Source organism: Oncorhynchus clarkii, chromosome 23 (genome assembly GCF_045791955.1).
Source record: "Oncorhynchus clarkii lewisi isolate Uvic-CL-2024 chromosome 23, UVic_Ocla_1.0, whole genome shotgun sequence".
Taxonomy (NCBI): Eukaryota; Metazoa; Chordata; class Actinopteri; order Salmoniformes; family Salmonidae; genus Oncorhynchus; species Oncorhynchus clarkii.
This window is the reverse complement of record NC_092169.1, coordinates 34,699,103-34,715,000: the sequence shown is the minus strand read 5'-3', so window position 1 is coordinate 34,715,000 and position 15,898 is coordinate 34,699,103. Positions and strand designations below refer to the sequence as shown.

The 15,898-nt window shown below is 43.8% G+C and overlaps 1 protein-coding gene across 2 annotated transcripts in view; it reads left to right on the top strand.

Annotated features, from left to right (window-relative positions):
- Positions 1-15,898, top strand: part of LOC139381901 (mono-ADP ribosylhydrolase 2) — a 1,192,255-nt gene that overhangs the window by 920,014 nt on the left and 256,343 nt on the right. For both annotated transcript variants that reach the window (XM_071125757.1, XM_071125758.1), the window contains exon 7: positions 2,959-2,989. In XM_071125757.1, the coding sequence (XP_070981858.1) occupies positions 2,959-2,989 (31 nt within the window). The remainder of the gene's footprint in view (positions 1-2,958; positions 2,990-15,898) is intronic.

Sequence of the window (15,898 nt, the reverse complement as noted above, 5' to 3'; positions counted from 1 at the left end):
GTAGCGGGAAACAGTACATACACTACATCTAAACTCATCTAAAAAGAAACGTCCTCTCACTGTCAACTGAGTTTATTTTCAGCAAACTGAACATGTGTAAATATTTGTATGAACATAACAAGATTCAACAACTGAGGCATAAACTGAACAAGTTCCACAGACATGACAAACAGAAATGGAATAATGTGTCCCTGAACAAAGGGGGGGTCAAAATCAAAAGTACCAGTCAGTATCTGGTGTGGCCACCAGCTGCATTAAGTACTGCAGTGCATCTCCTCCTCATGGACTGCACCAGATTTGCCAGTTCTTGCTGTGCGATGTTACCCCACTCTTCCACCAAGGCACCTGCAAGTTCCCGGACATTTCTGGGGGGAAATGGCCCTAGCCCTCACCCTCCGATCCAACAGGTCCCAGACGTGCACAATGGGATTGAGATCCGGGCTCTTCACTGGCCATGGAAGAACACTGACATTCCTGTCTTGCAGGAAATCATGCACAGATCGAGCAGTATGGTTGGTGGCATTGTCATGCTGGAGGGTCATGTCAGGATGAGCCTGCAGGAAGGGTACCACATGAGGGAGGAGGATGTCTTCCCTGTAACGCACAGCGTTGAGATTGCCTGCAATGACAACAAGCTCAGTCCGATGATGCTGTGACACACTGCCCTAGACCATGACGGCCCCTCCACTTCTAAATCGATCCCGCTCCAGAGTACAGGCCTCTGTGTAACGCTCATTCCTTCGATGATAAACGCGAATCCGACCATCACCCCTGGTGAGACAAAACCACGACTCGTCAGTGAAGAGCACTTTTAGCCAGTCCTGTCTGGTCCAGCGAAGATGGGTTTGTGCCCATTTGCGACGTTGTTGCCGGTGATGTCTGGTGAGGACCTGTCTTATACAACAGGCTTACAAGCCTTCAGTCCAACCTCTCTCAGCCTATTGTGGACAGTCTGAGCACAGTTGGAGGGATTGTGCGTTCCTGGTGTAACTCGGGCAGTTGTTGTTGCCATCCTGTACCTGTCCGGCAGGTGTGATGTTCGAATGTACCGATCCTGTGCAGGTGTTACACGTGGTCTGCCACTGCGAGGACGATCAGCTGTCCGTCCTTTCTTCCTGTAGCGCTGTTTTAGGCATCTCACAGTACGGACATCGCAATTTATTTCTCTGGCCACATCTGCAGTCCTCATGGCTCCTTGCAGCATGCCTAAGGCACGTTCACACAGATGAGCAGGGACCCTGGGCATCTTTATTTTGGTGTTTTTCAGAGTCAGTAGAAAGGCATCTTTGGTGTCCTAAGTTTTCAGAACTGTGACCTTAATTGCCTACTGTCTAAGCTGTTAGTGTCTTAACGATCGTTCCACTGGTGCGTGTTCGTTAATTGTTTATGGTTCATTGAACAAGCATGGGAAACAGTGTTTTAACCATTTACAATGAAGATCTGTGAAGTTATTTGGATTCTTACAAATTATTTTTGAAAGACAGGGTCCTGAAAGAGGGCGTTTCTTTTTTTGCCGAGTTTATGTGTGGATGTGGATACCCCTTTGAATTAGTGGATTTGGCTATTTCATGCACACCTTTGGCTGACATGTGTATAAAATCAAGCACACAGCCATGCAATCGCCGCCATTGGTCTCTGGAGTAGTGGAAACACATTCTCTGGAGTGATGAATCACGCTTCACCATCTGGCAGTCTGACGAACAAATCTGGGTTTGGTGGATGCCAGGAGAACACTACCTGTCCGCATGCATTTAAGGAGGAATGCTGGTCTGGGGATTTTTTTTATGTTTCAGGCTAGGCCCTTTAATTTCAGTGAAGGGAAGTCTTGATACTACAGCATACAATAACATTCTAGACTTGGATGGCCTGCACAGAGCCCTGACCTCAACCCCATCGTACAACTTTGGGATGAATTGGAACACCGACTGCTAGCCATGCCTAATTACCCAATATCAGTGCCCGATCTCACTAATGCTCTTGTGGCTGAATGGAAGCATGTCCCCGCAGCAATGCTTGAACATCTAGTGGAAAGCCTTTCCAGAAGAGTGGACGCTGTTATGTCAGCGAAGGGGGGGACAAACTCCATATTAATGCCCATGATTTTGGAATGAGATGTTCGACTTTTGGTCATGTAGTGTACGAACGTATACCTGAGAGACTTATCTTTCAATGATGGGGTCATCATATTTTGTAGCTTATTAAACCATTCAAAAGATTGTGACATATCTGTTGGAAGAAAACAGAAACCACATTGTTTATTACAACCTCATCTCACAACTACCGGAGGTTACTGACATAACCCCGGCTCTAAAAATCAAACGCACATGTTCTCTCGCAACCCCATTTTCAAATCAGACGACCACACATGGTGTCGCGCCACCTAGTTTGGGAAACCCTATTAAAGTATACTGTAATATTCTGCAAGATAATGACCCTGGAACATTTCACATTAGGAGTGTATTATATAGAGGAGTGCCATGCAGTATTATTGGAATCACTACATGCCTGTGGTGGATTTCATCATAACTAGTTTTTTATAAATGACATGTAAGGTATGTTAGTGTCTGCTTCCAAAATGGTACCCTATTCCTTATATGGTGTTCTACTTATTATCAGAGCCCATAGGGCTCTGGTCTAAAGTAGTGCACTAAATAAGGGAATATGGTGCCATTTGGGATACAGATTCGGTATGTTATGTTAGTGCTGTACTTAGTAGGAAATGAAAAGGAGCACAGAGTAGAATGGTTTCAAAGGCCACCAATTGAGAGCGATATTAAAGACAGTCAGTGAATAATAGAAACTGACACGTTTTATTTTACTACCTGCTGGCTTAACTTTCTCTGTCCCCATGCTAGAGAGATGGAAAATTACCAATACTTTTGCGTACTTGGCATTTTACAATGTACATTTTATAATGTGAACATGCACTGACCGTCATCTCTCTCTTTCTTTCCACAGGCCTTCCCATGTATATCCACAGGAATCTACGGTAAGGCTGTTCTTGTTATTTTCTATCTGTGTGTTACTGTATATCTTGGATGTGTATTCATGTGTCGTACATTTTCACTCTAACCTACTATTTCCGATCATTCTTATTATCCATTCAAAACTATCCTCTTTGTATGACGTTTCATTCCACATAATTGCTGGTGACTGTGTGTCTCTGCAGTCTTCTGCCAATGACGGTCTGTCACACCACACCACTCCAGTCCTAGCGGAGGAGGTTTGTGAGAGAGAGGAATGGAAGGGTACAGAAGGAAGTTTGTGAGAGAGAGGGGTAGAGGAGGAGGTTTGTGAGAGAGGGGAGTAGAGAAGGAGGTTTGTGAGAGAGAAGGGGTAGAGGAGGAGGTTTGTGAGAGAGAAGGGGTAGAGGAGGAGGTTTGTGAGAGAGAGGGGTGGGGGGTAGAGGAGGAGGATTGTGAGAGAGAGAGGGGTAGAGGAGGAGGTTTGTGAGAGAGAAGGGGTAGAGGAGGAGGTTTGTGAGAGAGAGGGGGTAGAGGAGGAGTTTTGTGAGAGAGAGGGTAGAGGAGGAGGTTTGTGAGAGAGATGGATGGATAAAGGGGGTTTGTCAGAGAGAGGGGTAGAGGAGACGGTTTGTGAGAGAGAGGGTAGAGGAGAAGGTTTGTGAGAGAGAGGGATGGAAGAGAGTGGGTAGAGGAGGAGGTTTGTGAGAGAGAAGGTAGAGGAGAAGGTTTGTGAGAGAGAGGGATGGAGAGAGTGGGTAGAGGAGGAGGTTTGTGAGAGAGGGGTAGAGGAAGAGGATTGTGAGAGAGAGAGGGGTAGAGGAGGAGGTTTGTGAGAGAGAGGGGTAGAGGAGGAGGTTTGTGAGAGAGAGGGTAGAGGAGGAGGTTTGTGAGAGAGAAGGGGTAGAGGAGGAGGTTTGTGAGAGAGAGGGGTGGGGGGGGTAGAGGAGGAGGTTTGTGAGAGAGAGGGGTAGAGGAGGAGGTTTGTGAGAGAGAGGGGGTAGAGGAGGAGTTTTGTGAGAGAGAGTGGGTAGAGGAGGAGGTTTGTGAGAGAGAGGGTAGAGGAGGAGGTTTGTGAGAGAGATGGATGGAGAAAGGGGGTTTGTGAGAGAGAGGGGTAGAGGAGGCGGTTTGTGAGAGAGAGGGTAGAGGAGGAGGTTTGTGAGAGGGGGGTAGAGGAGGAGGTTTGTGAGAGAGAAGGGGTAGAGGAGGAGGTTTGTGAGAGAGAGGGGTGGGGGGTAGAGGAGGAGGTTTGTGAGAGAGAGGGGTAGAGGAGGAGGTTTGTGAGAGAGAGGGGGTAGAGGAGGAGTTTTGTGAGAGAGAGGGTAGAGGAGGAGGTTTGTGAGAGAGAGGGTAGAGGAGGAGGTTTGTGAGAGAGATGGATGGAGAAAGGGGGTTTGTGAGAGAGAGGGGTAGAGGAGACGGTTTGTGAGAGAGAGGGTAGAGGAGAAGGTTTGTGAGAGAGAGGGATGGAAGAGAGTGGGTAGAGGAGGAGGTTTGTGAGAGAGAAGGTAGAGGAGAAGGTTTGTGAGAGAGAGGGATGGAGAGAGTGGGTAGAGGAGGAGGTTTGTGAGAGAGAGGGATGGAGAGAGTGGGTAGAGGAGGAGGTTTGTGAGAGAGGAGTAGAGGAAGAGGATTGTGAGAGCGAGAGGGGTAGAGGAGGAGGTTTGTGAGAGAGCGGGGTAGAGGAGGAGGTTTGTGAGAGAGGGGGTAGAGGAGGAGGTTTGTGAGAGAGAAGGGGTAGAGGAGGAGGTTTGTGAGAGAGAGGGGTGGGGGGGTAGAGGAGGAGGTTTGTGAGAGAGAGGGGTAGAGGAGGAGGTTTGTGAGAGAGAGGGGGTAGAGCAGGAGTTTTGTGAGAGAGAGGGTAGAGGAGGAGGTTTGTGAGAGAGAGGGTAGAGGAGGAGGTTTGTGAGAGAGATGGACGGAGAAAGGGGGTTTGTGAGAGAGAGGGGTAGAGGAGGCGGTTTGAGAGAGAGAGGGTAGAGGAGAAGGTTTGTGAGAGAGAGGGATGGAGAGAGTGGGTAGAGGAGGAGGTTTGTGAGAGAGAGGGATGGAGAGAGTGGGCAGAGGAGGAGGTTTGTGAGAGAGGGGTAGAGGAGGAGGTTTGTGAGAGAGAGGGGGTAGAGGAGGAGGTTTGTGAGAGAGAGGGGTAGAGGAGGATGTTTCTGAGAGAGAGAGTAGAGGAGGAGGTTTGTGAGAGAGAGGGGGTAGAGGAGGAGGTTTGTGAGAGAGAGGGATGGAGAGAGGGGTAGAGGAGGAGGTTTGTGAGAGAGAGGGGGTAGAGGAGGAGGTTTGTGAGAGAGAGGGGTAGAGGAGGAGGTTTGTGAGAGAGGGGTAGAGGAGGAGGTTTGTGAGAGAGAGGGGGTAGAGGAGGAGGTTTGTGAGAGAGAGGGGTAGAGGAGGATGTTTCTGAGAGAGAGGGTAGAGGAGGAGGTTTGTGAGAGAGAGGGTAGAGGAGAAGGTTTGTGAGAGAGAGGGATGGAGAGAGGGGGGTAGAGGAGGAGGCTTCAGAGGCAGTACAGTATGATGATGTAATGTAATCCCTCCCCCAGTACTATTTACTTATTCTCGTTCTATTTTTATTTCATTTATTTAACCTTTATTTAACTAGGCAAGTCAGTTAAGAACAAATTATTATTTACAATGACGGCCTACACCGGCCAAACCCGGACGACACTGAGCTAATTGTGCACCGCCCTATGGGACTCCCAATCACGACCAGTCGTGATACTGCCTGGATTTGAACCGGGGTGTCTGTAGTGACGCCTCTAGTACTGAGATGCAGTGCCTTAGACTGCTGCTCCACTCAGGAACCCAGTTCTACTAACTGATCAGATGTTGGCATGTTTACTGATGGATCTAGGCTTACTGTATTTGTTTACATTTGATAGTATGATTAAGGTCAAGTCCTTTTTGTACGTTTTCTCATGAAAGGTGCAAAGGACTCTTTCTTTTCTTCCTCTAACTCTTCCTCTCACTTGGTCCCCTCACATACACACTGAGACACACTGAGACACGCATTGTAATGGAGTGTCTGTGTGTGACCCATTTACAGCGAAACAAATCCACAGCCCCCACAAAGTGACAGAGAGGAACGAGGGACCGAGTTGTCCAGGGCCTCAGTGGCTGCTGCCTCAGTGGTGGTGGAGAGGAAAAACAGGTTTGTCAGGACGGCTAAGGCTAATTGACACCCTCCTTCTCCTCCCTCACGCCCCCTTATTCCAGCAGGCTCCGTCACCGCTGACAGATGATTGGGAGAGCACGGGGTAGGGCGTCGCCAGGGGTGCACAGGGGCTACCTCTACGTCTACCTCAGACGACCGTGCAGGAAGGAAGAAAAATGACTCCCGGCTCCGTGCTGACAGTCCAATCCCTCAGTCCGGCCCATTAGCCCCAGCAGAGATTCTGCAGCGGTCGGGCAGCGCACTGGTTAGCGTGTCGGCATGCGGGTGGGGGAGGGAGGGAGGGAAAAAGGGACGGACGTACCACCCATAAACAAACTGGCACCCACCGTAGGGTCGTGGGGTCGCGAGGCATGATAGAGGTTATTAAGTGTTGGTCCTGTTCTCCCATCAATCATGGGCGGCTCCCGCCACACGACCAACCTGTGGTTCAAACGGATTATTCCTTCTGAGTAGCAGACACCTCTCAATGTCTTCACAACACCAACATAATCAAGAAATTCCTCACCCGAGGTGAAGGATTTCAATCTGCAGTATGTAAAGTACAGTCTGGTATGAGAGACCTTGCAGAGGCCTAATTTCTGCTGGCACTGAGAGAGAGAGAACGCTTTAGAACAGCCTTGTAATGGGCTGCAGTATTGGAGGGTTTATGAGAGGCTTGAGATTATCAATCTTGGCACGGAGTGGAAGGAAGGTCTACGTTCCAAATGGCACCCTATTCCCTTTAAAGTGCACTACTTTTTTAAAACCCAGGGCCCTATATAAAGGGAATAGAGTCCCATTTGGGATACACCCAACGAATGTCTAGCTAGCACCATGTCAAGCCATAGATGGGAGCATTAAGTCTCACATTTACCTGACAGATTCAGCCATACCCTGGCATTCAGAACCCTATCAGACCAATCAGCCTTCTAAACACCAAAACACCTGCTTCTAGTTCTGAACACGTTAGACCTGGGTTCAAATAGTATTCAACATCATGTCAAATACTTTATCTGGGCTTGATTGAGTTTGCCTGGCGCAATGAAACCAATAGAATAGTCTTAAATGTGCAAACCCCGCCCACTTGGCATTCGAAGCAAGCTAAGCAAACATTCAAAGAATTGAAAACATTTTGATAATATTTGAAAGTGTATGTACCTTTGACACCCTATTGCCTATAAAGTGCACTTCTTTTGGCCTGAGACCTATGAGGAATAGGGTGCCATTTGGAAGGCTACTCAGGTCTGGTAGTCCGTGTTTATTCATCCCTCCTCCTCGTCCGTCTTTGAAGGATTTGAAAGGATATTGTTGACAAAGGGGTTTTACAGTGACTGGTGGTTGTCGGAGAAATGTGGCTATGTGTAATCCTCAGAGGTTCTATTTTCCTCACAAATGGCACCCTATTCCCTACATAGTGCACTACTTTTGACCGGAGTCCACTAGGGTCACAGCCACATATCACAGACTACCACCAAAAGTAGTGCTCTATGTGGGGAATAGGGTACCATTTGGGCCGCAGCCTATATCTGTATAGCCACACCATAATCCACCCAGGCTCTGTGGGTGTGATGTCCAGTGTGTCCAGACAGACACCTTGAGCCCAGTGTGGTGTCCAGCTCAAAGAGTCAGAGAGAGTCAGAAAGGGTTAGAGAGGGTCAGAGAGGGTTAGAGATTGTCAGAGAGGGTTAGAGAGGGTCAGAGTAGCTAACAGTTTTCACCCAGCCGACGAACGCTGAGCTTTCTGGCTCATGCATGCCCTCACACACAAACACAAACCTTCTAGCTCTCTCCATCTCCGGTCAGGATTAGCACACACCAACACACACACTCCTCCCTCTTAACCCCTCCATATCTGGTCAAGATCCTCCCCTCCCATAATGCCTACTGCTGGGAGGATGTGCTGTATCAGTGGGTAACAGAGAACTAGGACCCACTCCCTATTCCCTATACTGTATACAGATGTAAGATCTTAATTTGAGCCAGTTTTCTACATCAGGAAAATAATGCTTCAGCAACATGAAAGAGTGGTGGACAGTTTTCAAGAGTGTCACCGCGGTGGACTCCGAAAGAGGTGCCGGTTTAGATTATAGGCACAACTGTCCTGGGGTCCTGGTTAGAGGACAGAAATGACCCGTGGTCCTGGTTAGAGGACAGAAATGACCCGTGGTCCTGATTAGAGGACAGAAATTACACGTAGAAGACAGAAATCCACACTTTATTATCACACACACACACACACACACACACACACACACACACACACACACACGCACACACACACGCACACGCACACGCACACACACACAGCAAACAGGAAGAGGAATAGAATTGGTGAAAGTGAATAGTGGTTTTCTGTAGTGGACAGAAAAAACAGGGCATATATACTGAGTTTACCAAACAGGAGCTGGTCTATTAGGAATTGGTCTAACTAACAACTTGTGTTGTTTGTCAAGCTGACCCTGTGAATATGACAGATAATAAGTAAGCGTTAGAAACACCTATTAAAAATCTAAGTCTGCCAGTGTTGGTTGCACAGACACAAATAATAAAAGTTGACCCACCCAGTGAACGGCATGAAGATGTATTTAGCAATGTTTAAGCTGATTCACCTTATTTTGATTATGTTTCAGAATATCCAATGTGTGAGTCTGGGTGCATTAAAAACAAAGTCTGCCAGAAAGAAGGTTGCACAGACACAACATCAAACACATAAAACTTAGAGCAGGGATGAGATTTCAAATGACAACTTTAATTTCAGTGAGAAGAGAATGTCAGAGCCTCTCATTATGGATGTAAACAAAGAAGAGATTGGATTCATGCTTCCTGATTTGGATGTTCAACAGAATACACTGTTGCCTGGTCCCAGATCTGTTCATATTTGGAGTGACATATTTGGATGTTAAACACAATATACTATAGTCAGGTCCCAGATCGGTTAATATTTGGTGTGACAATGACCTTTCATAACTAATTTCACTGGTTAAACAACGAGTCTCCCTGAGCTTTCTGTGATTAGCACAGATGATGAGTTATCTAGTCTATCTAGCTATCTAGTCCCAAGTCTGTTTGTGCTGTATATACACTGGGTATACCAAACATTAGGAACACATTCCTAATATTTATTTGCACACCCCCACCCTTTCGCCCTCAAAACAGCCTCAATTCGTCAGTTCATGGACTCTACAAGGTTTCGAAGGCGTTCCACAGGGATGCTGGTCCAAGTTGACTCCGATGCTTCCCACAGTTGTGTGAAGTTGGTTGGATGTCCTTATTGATACACACAGGAAACTGTTGAGCGTGAAAAACCCAGCAGCGTTGCAGTTCTTGACACAAACCGGTGCGTCTGGCAACTACTACCATACCCTGTTCAAAGGCACTTAAATATTTTGTCTTGCCCATTCACCATCAGAATGGCACAATCCATGTCTCAATTGTCTCAAGGCTTAAAAATCATTCTTTAACCTGTCTCCCCTTCATCTAGACTGATTGAAGCTGATTTAACACATGACATCAATAAGGGATCATAGCATTCACCTGGATTCACCTGGTCAGTCTATGTCATTGAAAGAGCGTTGTTAATGTTTTGTATTCTCAGTGTATATTACACAAGAGTAAAGGCTGGAGAAAGTTTGTCGCAGTGACATCATGAACATTCGGCCGACGTCTAACTTGTCGTTGTTGTTATGAAAAATGACAGCTTCTGCATGACAGAAGCCAATATGATATGCCCATCAGTTAAAAATGAATGTATTAAATGTGAACCTATCATGCCAGGCAACTAAAAGCAACTTTCTAAACAATATTTTAGTTAGATGCTATCTGGTTAGCTAGATCTCTGGCTAGCCAGTTTCAAATAATGACCAGAGTATAGCTGACAGAGTCTTAACTTTATCTCCTTTTAATTATTTTATCCAGAAAATAAACCCACAACAACATCATTATTTACAAGCATACAGAAAATAAACCCACAACAACATCATTATTTACAAGTGTACAGAAAATAACCCCACAACAACATCATTATTTACAAGCATACAGAAAATAAACCCACAACAACATCATTATTTACAAGTGTACAGAAAATAACCCCACAACAACATCATTATTTACAAGCATACAGAAAATAACCCCACAACAACATCATTATTTACAAGTGTACAGAAAATAACCCCACAACAACATCATTATTTACAAGCATACAGAAAATAACCCCACAACAACATCATTATTTACAAGCATACAGAAAATAACCCCACAACAACATCATTATTTACAAGTGTACAGAAAATAACCCCACAACAACATCATTATTTACAAGTGTACAGAAAATAAACCCACAACAACATCATTATTTACAAGTGTACAGAAAATAACCCCACAACAACATCATTATTTACAAGTGTACAGAAAATAACCCCACAACAACATCATTATTTACAAGTGTACAGAAAATAACCCCACAACAACATCATTATTTACAAGTGTACAGAAAATAACCCCACAACAACATCATTATTTACAAGTGTACAGAAAATAACCCCACAACAACATCATTATTTACAAGCATACAGAAAATAAACCCACAACAACATCATTATTTACAAGTGTACAGAAAATAACCCCACAACAACATCATTATTTACAAGCATACAGAAAATAACCCCACAACAACATCATTATTTACAAGTGTACAGAAAATAACCCCACAACAACATCATTATTTACAAGCGTACAGAAAATAACCCCACAACAACATCATTATTTACAAGCGTACAGAAAATAACCCCACAACAACATCATTATTTACAAGCATACAGAAAATAACCCCACAACAACATCATTATTTACAAGTGTACAGAAAATAAACCCACAACAACATCATTATTTACAAGCGTACAGAAAATAGCTTACGGGTTATGAGTTTGATAAAATAAAGGTAATTCTATCTGAGAAATGTTTAACTCTACACTCGTTAACAGATGGATTTGTTCTTGTTGCTGTAATAGCTCAGTAACCACGTCAACGGACGCTGTGACAGTCGCAGAGACATGAGCTTTTTTCATGCCTGTGCAACAAGGAAATCTACAGTTGCAGAGTATAAATGAAATGTTGTATTGACCAGCGACACTTGTAGCATTCTAATTGTCTACAGACATGTCGTTAGACCAAGTATAAACCGGCCTTAAAGCAATATGAGGCTTTAAAAAATCAATAGAAAATAAAATATGTTTTATTGTCACAAACAGGCACAGTGAAACGTGTTGTTTTACAGGGTCAGCCATAGTAGTACTGTAAGGTTCTGTATTTATTTTCTTAGTCAACCTTGTGTTCTGTTTCATTGTTTCTCTGTTTCTTTGTGTTCTTGAACGTAGCCCTGTTTCTTTGTGTTCTTGAACGTAGCCCTGTTTCTTTGTGTTCTTGAACGTAGCCCTGTTTCGTTGTGTTCTTGAACGTAGCCCTGTTTTGTTGTGTTCTTGAACGTAGCCCTGTTTCTTTGTGTTCTTGAACGTAGCCCTGTTTCTTTGTGTTCTTGAACGTAGCCATGTTTCTTTGTGTTCTTGAACGTAGCCCTGTTTCGTTGTGTTCTTGAATGTAGCCCCGTTTCGTTGTGTTCTTGAATGTAGCCCCGTTTCTATTTGTTCTTGAACGTAGCCCTGTTTCGTTGTGTTCTTGAATGTAGCCCTGTTTCTTTGTGTTCTTGAATGTAGCCCTGTTTTGTTGTGTTCTTGAACGTAGCCCTGTTTCGTTGTGCTCTTGAACGTAGCCCTGTTTCTTTGTGTTCTTGAACGTAGCCCTGTTTCTTTGTGTTCTTGAACGTTGCCCTGTTTAGTTGTGTTCTTGAACGTAGCCCTGTTTCGTTGTGTTCTTGAACGTAGCCCTGTTTCTTTGTGTTCTTGAACGTAGCCCTGTTTCTTTGTGTTCTTGAATGTAGCCTTGTTTTGTTGTGTTCTTGAACGTAGCCCTGTTTCGTTGTGCTCTTGAACGTAGCCCTGTTTTGTTGTGCTCTTGAACGTAGCCCTGTTTCGTTGTGCTCTTGAACGTAGCCCTGTTTCTTTGTGTTCTTGAACGTAGCCCTGTTTCGTTGTGTTCTTGAACGTAGCTCTGTTTCGTTGTGTTCTTGAACGTAGCCCTGTTTCATTGTGTTCTTGAACGTAGCCCTGTTTCTTTGTGTTCTTGAACGTAGCCCTGTTTCTTTGTGTTCTTGAACGTAGCCCTGTTTCTTTGTGTTCTTGAACGTAGCCCTGTTTCGTTGTGTTCTTGAACGTAGCCCTGTTTCTTTGTGTTCTTGAACGTAGCCATGTTTCTTTGTGTTCTTGAACGTAGCCCTGTTTCGTTGTGTTCTTGAATGTAGCCCCGTTTCGTTGTGTTCTTGAATGTAGCCCCGTTTCTATTTGTTCTTGAACGTAGCCCTGTTTCGTTGTGTTCTTGAATGTAGCCCTGTTTTGTTGTGTTCTTGAACGTAGCCCTGTTTCGTTGTGCTCTTGAACGTAGCCCTGTTTCTTTGTGTTCTTGAACGTAGCCCTGTTTCTTTGTGTTCTTGAACGTAGCCCTGTTTAGTTGTGTTCTTGAACGTAGCCCTGTTTCGTTGTGTTCTTGAACGTAGCCCTGTTTCTTTGTGTTCTTGAACGTAGCCCTGTTTCTTTGTGTTCTTGAATGTAGCCTTGTTTTGTTGTGTTCTTGAACGTAGCCCTGTTTCGTTGTGCTCTTGAACGTAGCCCTGTTTTGTTGTGCTCTTGAACGTAGCCCTGTTTCGTTGTGCTCTTGAACGTAGCCCTGTTTCTTTGTGTTCTTGAACGTAGCCCTGTTTCGTTGTGTTCTTGAACGTAGCTCTGTTTCGTTGTGTTCTTGAACGTAGCCCTGTTTCATTGTGTTCTTGAACGTAGCCCTGTTTCTTTGTGTTCTTGAACGTAGCCCTGTTTCTTTGTGTTCTTGAACGTAGCCCTGTTTCGTTGTGTTCTTGAATGTAGCCCTGTTTCGTTGTGTTCTTGAACGTAGCCCTGTTTCTTTGTGTTCTTGAATGTAGCCCTGTTTTGTTGTGTTCTTGAACATAGCCCTGTTTCGTTGTGCTCTTGAACGTAGCCCTGTTTCTTTGTGTTCTTGAACGTAGCCCTGTTTCGTTGTGTTCTTGAACGTAGCTCTGTTTTGTTGTGTTCTTGAACGTAGCCCTGTTTCATTGTGTTCTTGAACGTAGCCCTGTTTCTTTGTGTTCTTGAACGTAGCCCTGTTTCTTTGTGTTCTTGAACGTATCCCTGTTTCGTTGCGTTCTTGAACGTAGACCTGTTTCTTTGTGTTCTTGAACGTAGCCCTGTTTCTTTGTGTTCTTGAACGTAACCCTGTTTCGTTGTGTTCTTGAACGTAGCCCTGTTTCTTTGTGTTCTTGAATGTCTTTCATTTTTGTTCATTGATTTCACCTGTATTAGTTACTCACCTGGTCTCATCAGCTCCTTATTTAGTTCAGTTCATTCTGTTTGTGCCTTTGTGGAGTATTGTTCATTTTGACTCTACTAATCCTTATCCTAGCTCATTTGGGAGAACCAGTTATAGCCTTCAGTCCTAGTTTTGATTCACCTGCCTGTTTGCCTATGTGTGTATGACCATTGCCTGCTTGTGACACAACACCTAAGGAATTTGAACAATGTAATATGACTGGCCAGAATATAAAACCCTGTATGGTTCTTCAAAAGGATCTACAAATAACCTTTGAGATTAAGAAAGGTTCTTTATAGAACCATTATCCATAAAGGTTCTATTAAGAACCATAAAAAAGGGTTCTATATAGAACCAATGTTGTAACCACAGAGGAACCCTTTTTTGGTGCTATATAGAACCTTTTCGTTATAGCACCATACAGTTTCCATTTAGAACCTTATGAGCATGGGTCTTTAACCATCAATAAAGGGTTCTACATAGCACCAAAAAGGGTTATGCTATGGTTACAAGCCAACTAACCCTGATCTGGTACTATTTAGAATACTTTTTGTGTGTGTGTAAACCGCAGCCATGTTGGATGTAGCTGTGGCTATAGCAGGAAGTGACTCTGGACGTGTTGACATCACTGGTTGGCTGTATTAGGGGTGTAATATACAACTATTGGCTAGTAGCCATCTTGACCAATACACTCTTAGAAAAAAAGGTGCTAAGTAGAACCATACAGGGTTATTCTGCTTGTCCACATGTCCCTTTTTGGTGCTGGGAACCCTTTGCATAGGGTTCTATCTAGAACCCGCTATGTAGGGTTATTCAAAGAACGCTTTGTATATGGTTCTAGCTAGAACCCTCTATGAAGGTTTCTACTGAGAACGCTTTTGTCTTTGGATGCCTTCTTCCTAGAATCCTCTATGAACGGTTCCACCAGCCTTTTTAAATGTTATTATTTATGACAATACATTACATATTTCATAAGGCCTTTTTTAGGGCCTTGTTATACCCTAAAGCCGTCCGCATGCTTCCCAGCTGAAACAGTTCGGAAGAGTTTATGCATATATTATGACAACATTTTGTGACGTTATTTTTCCGGCTGTTCGGGCACACAATATTTTTTCTCCAGGCCAGCCTAAGGTTACACCCCTTCACCCGTGATTGGTCAACCGTATGGATTCTTCAATAAAGTATTTTTTGTCATTCAATGAGAGACGACTCGTTTTCATGCAAATTTTTTCATTGAGAAATACTGCACTAAACATCTTAGTTAAATGTAAAATTGTGCAACTAAGATCTCCTTGGCAAAAACATCAATATTAATGACACATTTCTTAGATTAATTCTGGCTGTTTTGAGTGTATACATGTATAAATACTGGCTACGGCGTCACAAAATGGACAAACAGTACCATTGCCCTTTTTCTCTCATTTTTCAACCGAAGGTCTTTTAAGGGAGTATGTGCTAGAGGTTGACCAATTATGATTTTTCAACGCTGATACCGATACCGATTATTGGAGAACCAAATAAAACGATTATTCGGCTGATTTATATATATATATATATATTTGTAATAATGACAATTACAACAATACTGAATGAACAATTAACACTTTTTAAAAATTAATATAGTACATAAATAAAATCTATTTAGTCTCAAATAAATAATGAAACATGTTCAATTTGGTTTAAATAATGCAAAAACACAGTGTTGGAGAAGGAAGTAAAAGTGCAATATGTGCCATGTAAAAAAGCTAACATTTAAGTTCCTTGCTCAGAACATGAGAACATATGAAACCTGGTGGTTCAATATTCCCAGTTCTTCAATATTCCCAGTTAAGAAGTTTTAGGTTGTAGTTATTATAGGAATTATGACGCGGCGACTATTTCTCTCTATAGCATTTGTATTTCATATACCTTTGACTATTGGATGTTCTTATAGGCACTTTAGTATTGCCAGCCTAATCTCTGGAGTTGACAGGCTTGAAGTCATAATATTATTTCACGTCCAAAGATCCCTTCTTGCCTTCCAAAGAACCCTTCTTGCCTTCCAAAGATCCCTTCTTGCCTTCCAAAGAACCCTTCTTGCCTTCCAAAGATCCCTTCTTGCCTTCCAAAGAGTCCTTCTTGCCTTCCAAAGAACCCTTCTTGCCTTTCAAAGAATCCTTCTTGCCTTCCAAAGAACCCTTCTTGCCTTTCAAATAATCCTTCTTGCCTTCCAAAGAACCCTCCTTGCCTTCCAAAGAATCCTTCTTGCCTTCCAAAGAACCCTTCTTGCCTTTCAAATAATCCTTCTTGCCTTCCAAAGAATCCTTCTTGCCTTCCAAAGAACCCTTCTTGCCTTTCAAATAAT